Source organism: Gopherus flavomarginatus, chromosome 1, assembly GCF_025201925.1.
Source record: "Gopherus flavomarginatus isolate rGopFla2 chromosome 1, rGopFla2.mat.asm, whole genome shotgun sequence".
Taxonomy (NCBI): domain Eukaryota; kingdom Metazoa; phylum Chordata; order Testudines; family Testudinidae; genus Gopherus; species Gopherus flavomarginatus.
Window position 1 is genome coordinate 150,518,864 of NC_066617.1, and position 16,088 is coordinate 150,534,951.

General features: G+C 44.7%; 1 protein-coding gene and 1 pseudogene across 1 annotated transcript; both read right to left on the minus strand.

The window, feature by feature from the left end:
• Positions 1-3,091: 3,091 nt before the first annotated feature.
• On the minus strand, positions 3,092-11,118 carry LOC127046700 (zinc finger MYM-type protein 1-like; annotated as a pseudogene).
• On the minus strand, positions 3,092-15,899 carry LOC127046896 (zinc finger protein 79-like). Its single transcript, XM_050944543.1, has 2 exons — positions 15,885-15,899; positions 3,092-5,854 (listed from the first exon to the last, which is right to left on the minus strand). Exon 2 carries the CDS (start codon positions 5,844-5,846, stop codon positions 4,965-4,967), a length of 882 nt encoding a protein of 293 aa, XP_050800500.1. The 5' UTR covers positions 5,847-5,854; positions 15,885-15,899; the 3' UTR covers positions 3,092-4,964.
• Positions 15,900-16,088: the final 189 nt, after the last annotated feature.

Below are 16,088 nucleotides of genomic sequence, written 5' to 3' on the forward strand. Positions count from 1 at the left end.
GGACCTTCCAGTGATCTGGAAGCAGCCAAAGACTTATCAAGCCAGCAGCTTATTCCATCACTGCTATAAGCCTGAACCAAGAACTTTGCAATTATTGTATTTGATTCCTTTAACCATTTTTAATTCTCATCTTTCTTTCTATAAATAAATCTCTAGAATTCAGATACTAAAGGATTGGCATCAACATGATTTTTGGGAAATATCTAAGTTATATATTGACCTGGGTGGGTGGCTGGTCCTCTGGGATCAGAAGAACCTCTTAGTTGAATACATAGGTTTTAAAGACCCACTCATTTCTCAGTCTAGTGTTTTCAGTGGTAATGCAAGGACTGGAATGCCCAAGGAAACTGCTTTTATGACGTCTTGTTAGCCGGTGTGGTGAAGCAGAAGTTTCCTTTTGTTGCTGGTTTGGTATGAGCTATGGGGGATTAGGCACCAGTCTTGGGGTGTATCTACCCCATTTCTCAGCAGTTTGTCCTGAATTTGGCTCTCTCAGCTGTGGCCCACTGAGGCATGGTTACAGGCACTGAGCTCTCTTCCCTGTGCAGCGATCTGAGAAGATTGCCAGTGGAAGGACAGATGGTGGTGGACACACAGACACATGGTTAGGGCACCTGGTGAGGGAGACTTCCTTATCTCTATCTGAGGCCAGTTGAAGGGGAAAGGATGGACATTACTCATCTAATCGGAACCACACTGAGAGGCTGAAGGGAGCAGAGCGAGGTTTGTTACTAGCAGTAACCCAGCCCAATGGGCAGGAGTTAAATATAAAGAAAAGGGTCATGTGGAGAACAGGGTTTGCTCCCAGGGCCTTGGAGAGAAAAGAAATCTGCCACTTTCTCTCTGTGAGCTCAATTTGCTTTTTCTGTTCCTTTCCCTTACAGTAAAGATACAGAGAATGGAAGTGGTTAAACTTCTCCCAAGGGAATGAATCATGTGGCTTGATTTCTTCTCACCATTGCCAGTGCAGACAGGAGGGACAGGATTTGTTTTAAATGAGTCACGGACAGTGGATATTTTCATTGTTTTCTTTCTAAGCATTTAGCTCGGGGGTCAGCCTCACAGCCCAGTTAGTACCGAGGGAGCAGTATTAATTAAGGGCAAAACACTTCCTTAACGCAGAGTTAAGATCGGCTGGTGCAATATCAGCCCCTTGCAGAACCTGTGCAGCTGCAAAACTTAAACTTCTCAAAAGCAGGAGACACAGTTACAGGTGCCTGCATCACCTTCATCCTGTCCTCTGTCAGCAACATCCATTAACACACACACATTGACTCTGCCAACCCCCTGCTGGCTGAAATCTACAAGCTGTTCACTGCCTTTTACAGCCCTTCCAACCAGAGCTCCAACCCCATCTTGGTCTAATGAGGCCCAATCCCTGGGCAAACCAGACTGGGGTAAGGACTGGGCAGGGCCATGAGAGTGACTGCAGCGCAAGACCCCTGACCCCTACTCAGATCAGCCTCACCTCACTGATCTCTCCTCACTCGGACACACTGCACCCCTCCCCGAATTCCTGAAAGCCTGGCTAGGGGACCTCATTTTCCACTGTGATGGTCTGAGCTCTCCCTCCCCACCTGGCCACAGCTGGAGCTAAGATAGATGCCCCCTCCATTGCTCCCCTTTGGGAACCACAGTGTTAATTTAGAGGACTCTCATCAGGCTCAGATGGGGAGTGGCTGATCTCCGCTCACATTCTCCACAGTTCTAGCCCCTGTTACTTATTGAAAGAAATGACTCAATATCCCAGTTACAAGTTTTATTAACACGAACAAATAAAACCAAGAACACATATCACTAAGGCTAAACGACTATAAATACCACTCAGCTAACAAAGGGTTAAACAATCCAGTGATAAAGTTCAGGTCAAATCAGTAAATCAACGCATTAACAAGGATATTACGTTGGAATCAAGTTGTCAATTTAGTCAAACCCTCAGATGAATACAGCAGAAAATCAACCCTTATAAATCCTAGAACAGCAACCCAAGGAGGCAGGTGCATATTTAGTGATGTAGAAACCCAGTCAGAGATTTTCACCCAGGCAGTGCAACCCAGATTCAGCCAGCTGAACATTTCAATACGAAACCAAATTATTGCTTACATTTAGCCCGCAGCCTCAAAGCGAATTAGTTTTCTCCTCAGATTTCACTATTGCATCACTAATAATAGAAAAAGGAAAATAAATGGCAAAGATTACAAGGAGTTGGATCTCTGCAGCTCTTCGGCTTTGGAGTCGCATGGAGCAGGACCTGTAGCTGCAGTTGAGGAACCAGGTACTGGCATAGCTGGCCCAGCACTTCGGGGTAGCAGGCTTTTCAGGTACAGGAGACTAGTGAAGGCTGCACAGCCTGTCGCCGTTGTGCTTCATTCCTCAGAGGGGATCAGTCTTGGATCTTGGAAGTCAGTCTCTCTTGGATGACTTACATAAGAACACAAGACAGGTCATACTAGGTCAAACCAATGGGCCATATCTAGCCCAGTGTGCTGCCTGAGAGCGACCAGTGCCAGATGCTTCAGAGGGAATGAACAGAACAGGCTTGTTGATCTGAAAGCTGGACTCCCACCCTTACCTTTTACTTTATTGTTGTGGATTCCAGCTTACTCCACCTTACCATGCCTCCCGCGAGGTCTCTGGGAAAATCAGGTGTGAACTAATCCTTTGATACAGACATGTCCCACTCTAGATGAAGTGAGGCAGAGTTTGGGCCAACGTCAGTTTGGAATAGCCCGATTTAACCCGGTAGTTTTCTCAAAGTATCTGCTGTCGTAAACCACATGTAGTGTGGATGTGTGAACCCCAAAGGTATCAAACATGAAAGAAACAAAGGCCAGTTACAGAGAGGCTTCCATGGCCAGGCCTGAGGGTTAAACAGCTGGGCTCTAAACAGCTGGCCTCCTCAAAAGGAAAAGGGGTTTGAGCACCCATAAAAATAACTGGTTGCAAAAATCAATCATCATGCATCCATCACCATTTTAAATGCTGACCTCTCCTGTAAGATGTGTCTTTGTTTAGCAAACAAGCAAATTGGCGAACTCTGTGGCTGTTACCCTCTAACTCAGCAGAAGTTTACACATCTTGACTCAAGCAATTTTCCTCTTCACAGAATATTTATTTTAAAGTTTATCAAAATAAATTCCATTTGAAATAGATATAATTACAGTCTACACTAGGGGTCTATTTTCATACATACTATTTCTCTCACATGTTCCTCCACTCTAATTTCTTTGGAGTGAGGTTTTACTTTTCAGGATTAGCCACCATTTTCGATATAGTAGGAGGGGTGGGGAGAGAACTAGAAGAAAATCTGAATTATATTGTAACACTGAAAGTTATCACATAATCAGCCTCTTACTTTACACTAATTAACTTCATGTTTAATTTCATTGTCGCTGGTAACAACTTATTCAAAGATTACAAAATATAAACCTATAGGGCAGTTTTCTCTTAATTCCCATTTCCACCATTGAGTTTTGTGTGAAGTCACATTCTACAATAACCGAAGAGCCTTCCACTTATGTGAGTTCATTTTGCCCTGGGTCTTCTCCCACAAGTGTAGGTGGAAGGGCTCTCACGCTACTTGGGAAGGTTGCATCATGAGAAAAAAACACTTGTGCTCTATTTTCACATTTTCTAATCTTTCAAAGTAGCAGCAGGTGGAGAAGTGATACAAATGCATAAAACTTAATAGCAAAACTAAGAGACCAAACCATGGAGTCAGGACTCAGCATTCATGTATCCTGCAGTCTGAACTTGGAATCTGATACATTCCCTCATTGGCTACCATCATTTGCCCAGCATGGAAGTGCTTCTTGTCCAACAAGGCAGCCAGATTGGGACCCAGAGGCGTGGAATGTCTCTGAAGGAATCAGCTGTTTCTCTCTGTGCTTCATGAAACTTTGGAGCCAGATGGTAAAAGACAGTTGTTCCCAATTTAATCATGGTATCCTCTAGGAGTGTGACTAATGCCACTTAACTAGGGTGCAGCGTTCGAAAAATAGTTTACCTGGGCCACAGGTCACCATAGCTTCCATCTCTAGGGTGAAAACCAAAACCTACAATTTCTACCTGAATTCTTGTCAAATCTTTGACCTTTCTTAGAGTAATTTTACACGTCTCTGGTGTAGAATTCTTCACCAACTACACAACGTATCAATAGTGATAGTGAGATATAACTCCCCCAAATATGCCCTTTTATTTCTTTAATCTGGTGGCACAGATTTAAATTAGGGACTAAATTCAGGTGAGGCTTAGAATCCCTGTAAAGCACCAAATGTCAGGTATCTATTGAAAATAGGTCTCTTTCTGCAGCTATGTCACATTCAACACAGATTTCATTTTCTACATATTTGTAGCATCTCCCACGGGTGAGCTGAACAGAAACATCCCTTCCATTTCCCCCATCCCTAACTAGATAGGAATTGCATTTCCCAAATAATAGGCAACATGCACCTGATTAGGAAGGCGATCTCTTCAGGAGTCACCTCCTGCAGGGCCTGGGCCACAACTGCTTTGATAGTCAAATGCACGGGTATTTTGCTTAGTTTCAAGCCATTTACTAGAGACTAGTCTTCTCAGCCCTTTAGAAAAAATATTGACCTAACCAACTGAACAACAGGGGGATTGGGATAGTGATGGGGAATAAAGAACAGGGAGCTGCAAAAGGCAGAAGCAGGGAACTCATCTAGGAGAGCTGAGAGACCACGGTGAAGATGGTGCAAAGGTCGCTCTGTGGGAATTCGCAATTGTGATTTTTTTAAAAACAATCTTTGGCCAGCAGGAATCAAGGCATTTATTACAATTCTCTCATATGTGGATTTTCTTACGTCTAACAAGGTTTGAGCTCCGACTGAAGCTTTTCCCACACTCACAGCACGTGTAGGACGTCTCTCCACTGCGGATTCTCTGATGAGAGCTGAGCTAAAACTGAAGCATTCCCCAGACTCAGAGCATGTGTAGGGCACCTACCCTGTGTGGATTGTCTGATGTGTGATCAGGGAAGAGCTCTGCTTAAAACTCTTCCCACACTTAGCGCACATGTACGGTGTCTCTCCTATGTGGATTGTCCGATGTCTGATAAGGTTTGAGCTCTGATTGAAGCTTTCCCCACACACAGAGCACATGTAAGGTCTCTTTCCTGTGTGGATTCTCTCATGTGTGTTGAGGGCTGAATGAGCCATGAAGCATTTCCCACACTCCGAGCATGTGTAGGGTGTCCATCCAGCATGGATTTGCTGATGTCTAATAAGGCTTGAGCCCTGGTTGAAGCTTTTCCCACACACAGAGCATGCGTAGGGTGTCTCTTCTGTTTGGATTCGCTGATGCCAGATGAAGACTGAGTTATAACTGAAGCGTTTCTCACACTCAGAGCACTTGTAGGGTTTTTCTCCTGTGTGGGTTTTCTGATGTCTAACAAGGCTTGAGTTCCGATTGAACCTTTTCCTGCACTCAGAGCATGTGTAGGGTGTCTCTCCTGTGTGGATGGTCCTATGTCTGATAAGTTGTGAGCTCCGACTGAAGCTGTTCCCACACTCAGAGCACATATAGGGTTTCTCTCCACTGTGGATTCTCTGATGTGTGAGAAGGTCTGAGCTCTCATTGAAGCTTTTCCCACACTCATGGCCTGTGTAGCGTGTCTCTTCCAAGTTGATGCTCTCAAGTGTAATAAGGTCTGAGTAGCTACTGAAGTTTTCCTCTGGCCTGTGCTTAGTCTCACAGGCTTTTGCTTTTTCTGGGAGTGCACAACTCCTGGAAACTTTCCCTTTGGATATTCCTGATAACATCCCAGGTAGTTCTACTTGCTCAGCATCTTCTTGCTGGGGATTCTCCTTGTTCTCACACACCATCTCATCACCTGATGGGAGACAGAGAGAATCCAGACATTAGGTCACTCCCTGTGCTGGAGAGAAAGGAAATCTCAGAGAGAGGAATGGGAAAAGGTGTGAACAAGCCAAAATATGTGTGGGACAGATTAAACCTATCAGGAGCTGATTTTCCCCAAAGGAGAGAGAGGAAGGGATCAGTTATGGGCATGCAGCTCACCAGGGGAAAGTGAGATTGGGGAGGGACCTGATGCCAACTGTCAGTCAGGATAGGTGGGAAGCCTTGAATGACATCTGCCTAATGATTCCTCATCTGCAGGAAACAATCCTGAACTTGGAGAGCTCACAACTTGGAAAGTCTTTGTAGGGCATCCCAGGGCCGGTGCAAGGATATTTTGTGCCTTAGGCAAAACTTCCACCTTGCGCCACCCCCTCAAAATAACTCACATACATTATACACAATACACTGTCACAGAGTAATGTTATAATTTAGAATTTATGTTTCTGCACTTTAAGTTTAGCAAATTTAGAAACAAGTTCCTCCAACTCAATGCTGTGAGCAAGGTCATGTTCTATTGACAAGGTAGATAGGCCAACAACTCTTTGTTGTAACATTGATGTTCGCATGTATGTTTTTATCAACTTGAGCTTCGAGAAGCTTTGCTCACCACTGGCCACAGAAACTGGGAGAGTCAAGAGGATGCGAAGAGCAATAACTATGTTAGGGACACTATCTGTCAGCTTATTTTCCCATATGAAGTTCAATACATCTTGCGGTGATGAACTCCTTTGGACCTGTCTTGCAATAGCTTGCAATTCACTGCACAAGTCAAAGGCATCAATATCTTTGGATCCACCATGTTGCAAAGCTTGCTCCAGATTCAAGCAATGTTCCATAATTTGCTTTGGTGTTTTATTTTGCAAACTGTAAACATCATATATGAAGCCAAATACTGAACTAATTTGCTGCATCAATGTGAATCTTTCTTTAACCAAATGTATTGCTGCGTCGATGACTGCAAAGTAAAAGTTCACTTTGAATTTTTCTTTCGGATTATAAATAGGTTCGCCATCTGCTTCATATGGGAACTGCTTCCTCTTCTTTCTAATACGGATTGGATCTGGTTCAAAAAGTGCCGGTACATCCAACTCCTCCGCAAGTTCACCTGCGTCTGCCAACGTTTTCTCAAAGGCTGTGTCACTTCTGCGGCCCACAAGAAACTTCTTGGTTTCTCCAAGTTGATTAATGGCATCACATATGTTGAATTCTTTTGCCTGAAGTTGTTTGCTAGTCATGTTGATCTCAAACAATATGTCATACCACAAAACAAGAGAAACAAGAAACTTGAAACTAGAAATGGCTTTTGCAAGAGCCTTTGCATCAACTCATGACATATTGCCAGATGATCCTGTCAGAGTAGTGTCTTCATAGATGTCTATCAGAGCATCATAGATGTCACCAAGCTGATAGCAAAGAGGTTTCAAGGCATCAATTAGACTTTCCCATCTTGTTTCACTCAATGGTTTAACTGTGAGATTAGATACGTGGCATGTTAGAACTTCCCAGTGATGTGCAGAAGCTGAGACATACACATAAACACGATGAACTAAATCAAAGAAGGTGGTTGCCTCCAAGCAACACTCTGCAGCATCATTAACAACAAAATTCAATGAATGTGCACTGCAAGGAACAATAAAGGCTCGTGGATTAATATCCAAAATTCTTCGCTGGACACCATTTTCTTTCCCTTTCATATTGCTCCCATTGTCGTAGCCTTGACCACGCAAGTTTTCTATAGGCAGTGACATCTCTTCTAACTGGTGAAGAATAGTTTCTGTCATACCAGCTCCAGTTGTCTCCGTAAGCGACACAAATCCCAAGAAGTGTTCCTTTATGCATACTGATTCAGTCTCATTCTCAGTCTCTGAAGTAGGCCTATCCACAAACTGAATGATCATGGTCATTTGTTCAACATGGCCCGCATCTGGTGTACAATCTAGAATGATCGAAAAGTATTTTGCAGCACGAGCAGATGCTAGGATTTTTTGTTTGATGGCATTGGAGAGAAGCTGAATAAGCTCAATCTGTATGTCTTTCCCTAGGTAATGTACATGCATCTCCCGCTCCTTAATCCCGCGAAGATGCTCTTCCATAAGTGGGTCAAACAAAGACAGCTATTCGACAAATTTGAGGAAGTTCCCATTATCAGAAGTGTGCAGTTTGTCATGTGTGCCCCAAAAGGTCAGGTTTTGCATACCAAGAACTCTGACCAAAGCAATCAGACGTTTTAGTATTTGCTGCCAATACTTTTCTTCTTGCTTAATCAAGCGCAAATGTTCTTCATCAATTGTTCTCTTGTATTTCAATTGCAGTTCAAGTTCCTTCCATGTTTGAACATTTGTCAAATGTTCACTGCTTTTCTCGTGTCGTGAAAGAATTTCAGACATGTTCTTCCAGTCTCTTGAGCCTTTTTCAGAAAGAGCTGATGTGCCAATAGTACTACTGCCAAACAACTTGCAGCAGAAACAAAAGACAGAATCACTTGATGTGGAATACTGCAGCCACTGATGGGGCATTTCTTCTCCATTGACAAGTCTATGTTTGTAATGAATTGTCAAGAATTTTCTTTGCTTACTATCTTTGGGAAAATTGAACTGCTGAACTTGTTCTGGCCCATGTTCCACCAGAATTTGTCAGACTTGATCATCACATTTGGCCCAAGTAGCAGGATCACTAAAGCTCAAATTCAAACGAGTGACATTTTTGCTTTCACAGTCTTCCAAGTTTTAATCCTCGTATGGTTCATTTGATTCCTCTTCAATATTCAGAGTATGTTCTTCAAACTTTTCTTCAGCTTGTGAAACTCCCATCCCCACCTCTATCTCTGCTTGATCCTTTGGCATTGAACTACCTTCATCTCTGGCCAGTGGATGGAGATATTTCAGAAACAAACCTTCTTGCTTTTTTCCTTCATTTTGCTTATCAGCTTTCCGCTTACGAAATTTTGCCTCAGACAATTTTTTTTTATCTGCCATGAGGCTGCATCAACGGAAAAGGAAAAAAAATGAAATTTTATTCTTATCAGTTCTTTTTCATGTTCACTTTTAAAAGTAAAGGATAGAGAATACATGTCACTTACTATAAGTCACTATTTGAATTTCATCAACTGTTTGACGTAAATATTGATTAAGAGATCAAGATGACTTTCCCTTAAAATTAAGCAATGTTGATTGTAATCAGAAATACATTCTTTTTAGTCATGTATACTTCCTTCCGTCCTTCCTTCTTCCATATTAAAATCTGACTGGGAGTGCTGCAAAACCCATTCTGTCCAACCAGCCATGCACCTCTGAATGATTAAAAACATCAAATGGTACAAACTCAATTTGAATGAAAAGTTCCATATTCTAACTAAATAGGTCATACACTCTCAAATGGTTGCCAAGTGCTCTCTGTGCTGGTATGCTCATCTGCTCTAAATGCCTACTAACTTCCCTGTGAGAATAATCTTTGACTTTGATCCAATGAAAGCAGGATGGAAACCCTCCCCCTCCCTCCGAAGACCTAGGACATGATGACTGGATGACATAAACAGACACCTGTCCCTCAAAGGCACTACCTCATAACATGCCAATTTTGCTCAGCAGCGGGAATCTCTGAGCCCTTTAAATCCCAGCCCCAGCCCAGCCGCCGAAGCTGCGGGCAGGATTTAAAGGGATCGGAGGTACCAGCCGTTACAGGGAGCCCAGAGCCCTTTTAATCCGGACCATAGAAGCTGGTGCGGTCTGGCACGGCGTACTAGCTCTTGCTGGTACGCCGTACTGGATCGGACCGCCTTACTTTCACCTCTGGTGGAGGCTGGGCCGAAACCCTGCTGTTGTGCCCGTCGCCGGGCTTGTGCCATGTGAGTGCTAAGCCGCGGATCTCTGCCCAGCCACCAGTACCCCCACTGGCAATGACAATAATTGCATGGAGTGGCTGCTGCACTGGGAGAGGGAGTCTGAGCCGCATGTGTCAGCGTGCCGCCGGCAGCCCAGCCCAGGAACACTGTAAAAAAAATTGGGGCACCGCTTTTTGGCATTCCAGGCAACTGCCTAGTTTGCCTTAATGTAGCACCGGCCGTGGGGCATCCCAAAGGTTTCCTTTATTCATGGACAGTTTTTGAGATGGTTCACTAAATTCCTCCCCTTGTTCACATAGCTCTTGGGAGCACTTTTTTTCAGAGCCATAGAGGTCTGAGACCCACGGCTGTTCCCCTCAATCCAGCTGTGAGATCACATCAGGTTTCGAAAATGGAAACCCTGGGAAGACGAAGAAAACAAGGGAGGTCCGTGGAATTTGTGGGATACTTGTCACAAGGAATATTCCATGGTTATAACCCCAGCTCATTTTTAAGACATAACACCCCAAGGCCGGCTTCCTTGGCTCAAAGTGGCGGGACAGTTATTATTCTTATAAATCATATTCATGACCTTAGCGCCCAAGAGCCAACTAACCGTGGGCCCCTGTTGTGCTAGGCACAGCACAAACCCAGTATAGAAGATGACCCATGCCCTGAAGAATTTACAATCTAAATAGACAAGACAGACACAGATGGGGGAAGAGGTGGAACCCACCAGCAGAGTGAACTATGTGAAGGCAGAGGGACAGATCTGATGAACACTGGCATACATCTTGAGACTATTGTATTTAATGTTATGACTAGGGTCAGTGTTTTCCGGAAATTGCCGCTATTACTGCATTTCCCCCGAAATTACTCTTCATTTCTGGAATCACCCTTCATATCCAGAATAGCTGATCAGAGGGTGGGTGGGGATGCAGGGTCACAAACCCCAGATTTCTGCCTGGAGACACCTGACTCCTCCCCAGGGAACAAGGCAGAGGCTGGGGACTGGCTGCTTTTGAGACTTGCTGCCAATTTCTTCCCTCCTCAAACAAGTCTGGGTTCAGAAAAAACACTCTGGAGCTTCCCTTTGGGAGGCGGGGCACCTGGCAGTGGGACGCTGGGCACCCTCATCATGCTGTAGAGCAGACAGCGCTCGCACCTGCTCTCGACTGCGTCAACAGAACTTCTCCCTTGCTCATCACCCCTGCACACAGCTGGTTCATATCCCATCTCCCCAGCACACAGCAGGCTCTAGGCTCTCAATGCACAGTGTCTGAGCCCCACCTTCCCCACACAGCTGGCTCCTGTCCCCACTCCCAATGCACTTTTGGGCTGTAAAGGATTATATATTGCTCATGCTTGTCAATTACTCTGTTTTTGTTGCCAGCAAACACTGGTCCTACTTATGACTGTTATCTGTATCTTTGAGCCAGCCCTTGAAAGCATGAATACGTCACAGACTGTGATGCTGAGATGGGCCAGATGATACTGGTGAGGTTGAGGGATGGCTTTCCTGTGCAATCTGGTGTCACTAAGGCTGGATCTCAAGGCTGGTTATACAGAACTCCATCTTCTGAAGCTTTGCCCCACACAGAAAGGGCCAGTGATGGATTTTACCTCTTTCAGGAGACTGGAGAAGACAGACAGACTTTTTGGGGAGAAACAGCTGAGTTTGAGCTGACCGAGGGGGGTCTTTTGGGGCTACAAACTGCCATGACCTGATAACCCAGATGTAAGCTTTTAAAGAAGGTTTTTTAATACACTTTGGAAATGATCGGGGATTGCCAAGAGGACTGATGGTAAATATGCATTTTGATGCTTTTCTTGCTTTATGTCTTTTCCCCATAAGGCACAATGACACTTGCACGGATCCAAAGGATCTGTGCAATGCCCTGGCTCTTAAACAGTCCTTGGGAGGTGCCCCTTGAGTGCACTACACCCCTAAGGGTTCCCACTCTTCCACAAGGATAAGCCATGTAGCTTCAACACCTGAGACTGAGCCTCTGGTTTCAATACTCCTATGTCAATCTGTTGTAGTAAGAGGAGGCCCTAAGATATAAACCTCGGTATCAAAGACCCGGCATGAGGCCTGAGGCCTGAGGTAAAGTAATGGTCAAGACTTTGCTAACATAAAGCAAAGTTAAGCTGTGAGCTAAAGGCAGGCCCTGCTCACAGAAGCTGGCAAGGAAAGGGCTGAAGCTGCAAAAAGAGACATATCTAAAAGGTACTGAACACCAGATATCAGAACATTTGCATACTTGTACACTCCACACAGATAACAAGGAATAGGCTGAGCCACCCCAATGACAGGGCCAAAAGGGTAATATGATGGATAGAGTTTTGTTCCAACCAACCTGTACAAGGTGAGAGGCGTCACCTTACTGCGTAGAGGGGTTGCACCTTGCTACGTAGAGGGGTTGCACCTCAATACGTCAGGAGTGATGTGTAACTTGTTTGTACCTGTGTATAAGAATGCATCCCTGGGGCGGTGTCTTTGTCCAGCCGAGGGGGCAGTGGAAAGTCCCGCCACTGACTGAGCTGAGTCCATTGCCAGGGGGCACATACTCGTACTATGTCCTATAGAGTAAAAATCTAGAGGGAATTATTATTGTGCTTCGTTTGATAATAAACCTGGCCGAAGTGCCTTCGTACCTTACTAGACTCTGTGGTCACTGGGGGTTCTCTTCGGGTCTGCTGTGTCAGCTATCTTTGAAGAGCTGGGACAGCACATAGGGAACACCCGCAAGCAGCCGAGTGATATCAACATTGAACAGAGCGGAGCACCACACAGGTAGCATCTGACAACATCTGTGATCTCTGCCAGCAGGTCCAGCTGAATGACACTCCTGTTCAGAGAATGTTCCTCATTCATGGTTCGATGCACCTCAGCAAGTTTTTGCTGTGACACTGGGCAGACTTTTAAAACAGAGCAGGGTGTACTAGTCAACCAAAACACAGCATTGAAAGTCTTTAGATTAGGACAGAGAAGCAAAGAAGACAATATAGTCCATACTGGCCAATGCCCTTGAGCCACGCTGCTGTAGAAAACAGTTTGGTTTCCTTTCACTGTATCTGTCCATTTGTCTTCGCTCCGGCAGAGCTCCCTGTGTCTGCGAGCCCATTTCTTCCTGCTCCCAAAAACATAACGAGTCCATGTATGCTTCACTCAGGCAAGAGGAGATCCTCCCGTGGACAGGTGACAATTATTCCCTTGTCTCTGTCGGGTATTCCATTGATGTAGGTTAGTCCCAGCCAGTCCTTAATGACCCATTCATATCACCCCATGACAGCTACATGACGAAACAACTCATGTCTCCTGCTCTTTCTAATCATAGCAATACCAATCAGAGTGGGAAACTGAGGTGTGTATTGGCATCATACAAGTATCACCAAAATTCCCACCTCTATCACACACACACTGCTCACAGCCCTTGGTGAGAAAGCAAAGCACAGGAACTGGAGGTTAGTCAAGTGAACATAGTGTAGGAGAAGCTGCAATCCTCAAACCTGGTCAAAAAGGAGAGGCATGTGGGTCCCTACCCACAGAGAGGGACTGGATAGAGATCTGATACCCGAGAGGCCATTCCTTGAGCAGACCATGGAGGCAGGACAAAGGCTTCTCTACCCCAGAACTGTGACATCACAAAAGCACATGTTGTGGAATTTGGAAATCTAGTGATTCAAGTGTAATGGGAGGGAGAATTAAACTCCGCCAGTGTGTGGAGACGGTTGGGGAATTAAACACTAAAATTCAGGAGCAACAGCCTCTAATTCTTCCAGAAAAGGAGAATGTAAGAAACAAGAACTGGGACATGCAACCTCAGGAGGGACAGACTCGAAGATCCAAGGAGCCCAGGGGGAAAACAGCTTGTGGCTGCTGCAGATGGGGAATGGGGGCCAAGAGTCTCTACAGACTCTCACACCTGTTGACACCGACCTGATTTTATGATCTAGGACCTAGTCTCACATCTTGTGGGCAATTTTATACTCGCTAGAGATAAAATATCATTATCAGAGAATTGCTTATTAGCTTGGAACATGCATGGAGGGGCAAGGAGGTGAACACAGATAAATGGGTTATGAAGTTTGCTACAGTTAAGGGCTTTATATTAGGTGGAGGTTCTGTGGGAATATAAATTATGCTGAAGTCTGGGATTTACCAGAATAGGCCTAAGGAGCGAATCCTAGGTCAGATATTCTGCACCCTCATTTTGAGAGACTAACGAGGAACCACAAACAGGTGCAACACGCCACAGGATTCTGAAAGAAGGAAGTTTGGGGTGGTCTTAAGCAGTTAGGTTGCTATTCAGTATCTCAGCAGTTGGGCCTCATTCATATATTGGAATTATTAATAAATAAGTGATGTAAATCATGAGTATTAATGTTTGATGCTTAATTATGGACTTTCCAAAGGCCACATATGGGTTGGGGCAGCTATTGACATTATTGTAGTCAGAGTAAAAGAGCAGATATAGCATATAGCCATCCTATTACCATAAAGCCATTACCTATTACCATAAAGCCATCCTATTACCATATACCTCTCCTAGTTACTATTTTTTCATTTTGTCAGGTCCCTGAGACAGTGTAAACTGGAGCAGGGCCTCCCTTCTGATGGCCTCCCTTGCCCCTCGATCTCTGTTTCCAATGGTGTCCATAACTTGTAAGTATGCACAGTGCAAGACCCTCTTTACTCTACTTATCTTAGACTGATCGTTATGTGTATTGATCCTTGCCTACGATTTCAATTATAACTGTCTGTATTAAATCACATTTCTGTGTGTTTCACCAAATTTCATCTTCACAATTCACTTTGAGTAGCCATGTACAGGGCAAGTTGTACCCCAATATGTAATCTTATAGGTGTAAAAATTGTACAGGCTACATCACCACCCTGTGACATTATCATCAAACTGCCCATTTGTGCCTGGGCAGGGGCCCTGCCATGGGAGGGAGGAATGCAGCAAGGACTCAGGATCAGCGGCCGGGTCGCTGTGCACAGAGATGGGGAAGTTATATGGGGAGGGGGCAATAAGTGGGAGAGAGAGGTCAAGAGTTAAAATAACAGTTGAGGAAAAAACGTAAAATGAAGTGAAACTGAACAGAAATAAAACTGGAGTGTAGGCTCTAAAGCAGGGGTCGGCAACCTTTCAGAAGCGGTGTGCCGAGTCTTCATTTATTCACTCTGATTTAAGGTTTCGTATGCCAGTCATACATTTTAACATTTTTAGAAGGCCTCTTTCTAGAAGTCTATAATATATAATTAACCAATTGCAGTATATAAAGTAAATAAGGTTTTTAAAATGTTTAAGAAGCTCATTTAAAATTAAATTAAAATGCAGAGCCCGCCCCAGACCAGTAGCCAGGACCTGGGCAGTGTGAGTGCCACTGAAAATGTGCTCACGTGCCGCCTTCGGCACGAGTGCCAGAGGTTGCCTACCCCTGCTCTAAAGCAACAAGGCTTGGATAGGGATTTGGGGTTAAAGGTCTGGGATCCCCGACAGCCCCAGATCCCCAAACCTCTCCTCCCTCCCACTGACGCACCCAGCCCACCTCCTGGTGCCCTTCCTCCATACTCTCCTCCAATTCTTCTCATTACTCTCAGCCAGCACCACCTCCCGGCACCTTGGGAGCTTCTTGTGTTCTCTCCTCATTTCTCACTACCTCATCCCTCCCTGCTGCTTCTTAGCTCTAATCCTGCACACACCATCCCTATAGCTGGGCACCCCAGAATTATCTACTCCCCCCCTTCTCCTCTCCTCCTATGGCTCCGTTCTCCCTTCATCCGTAGAGTCCTGAATTGCAACATTATACACTCTCGTATCAAAAGAGGAGCTCATCTGACTGTCACACAAGCCATGTATGAGTCATACACCTATTTACTCAATTTAGAATTCTACAGGTGGCATATTTTCCTCTTAAAATGAGGACGGCATGAAAACTGTAGTTATTAACGTATCCAATAAGGATACATTAAATGCAATTTTAAAATGACTGATGGCACTGAAAAGGCAAATGTCCAAAAATTATACTAGTGGATGGGAGATAAGGCAAAAAAAGGGGGACAAGGAAACTTGTCAAAACTTGTGTGATGCATAAAGGTATAAAGTTATCACTACTCAGGTTCTTTAGAGCCCCAACAGCTTCTAATAACCCAGGGGACAGGACTCCTTACCCAGCAAGGTCACTGTCTCATAGTTTCTCCTGCATGACATCCTGTAGAGGGCTCTCTGAGTGGGGTCCAGCAGAGACCCCTCTTCCCTGGTGAAATACACAGACACCTCTTCGAAGGTCACCGGTCCCTGAAAGATCAAGAGTCCAACACTCAGTACCTGCTGCCCCACTATTCATAGAACAGCAGCACCAGGTAAATGGAAGC

What these genes read in the sequence shown, in the direction of transcription:
- LOC127046896 (XM_050944543.1), bottom strand. Translation starts at nt 5,846, where the DNA reads ATGGTGTGTGAGAACAAGGAGAATCCCCAGCAAGAAGATGCTGAGCAA.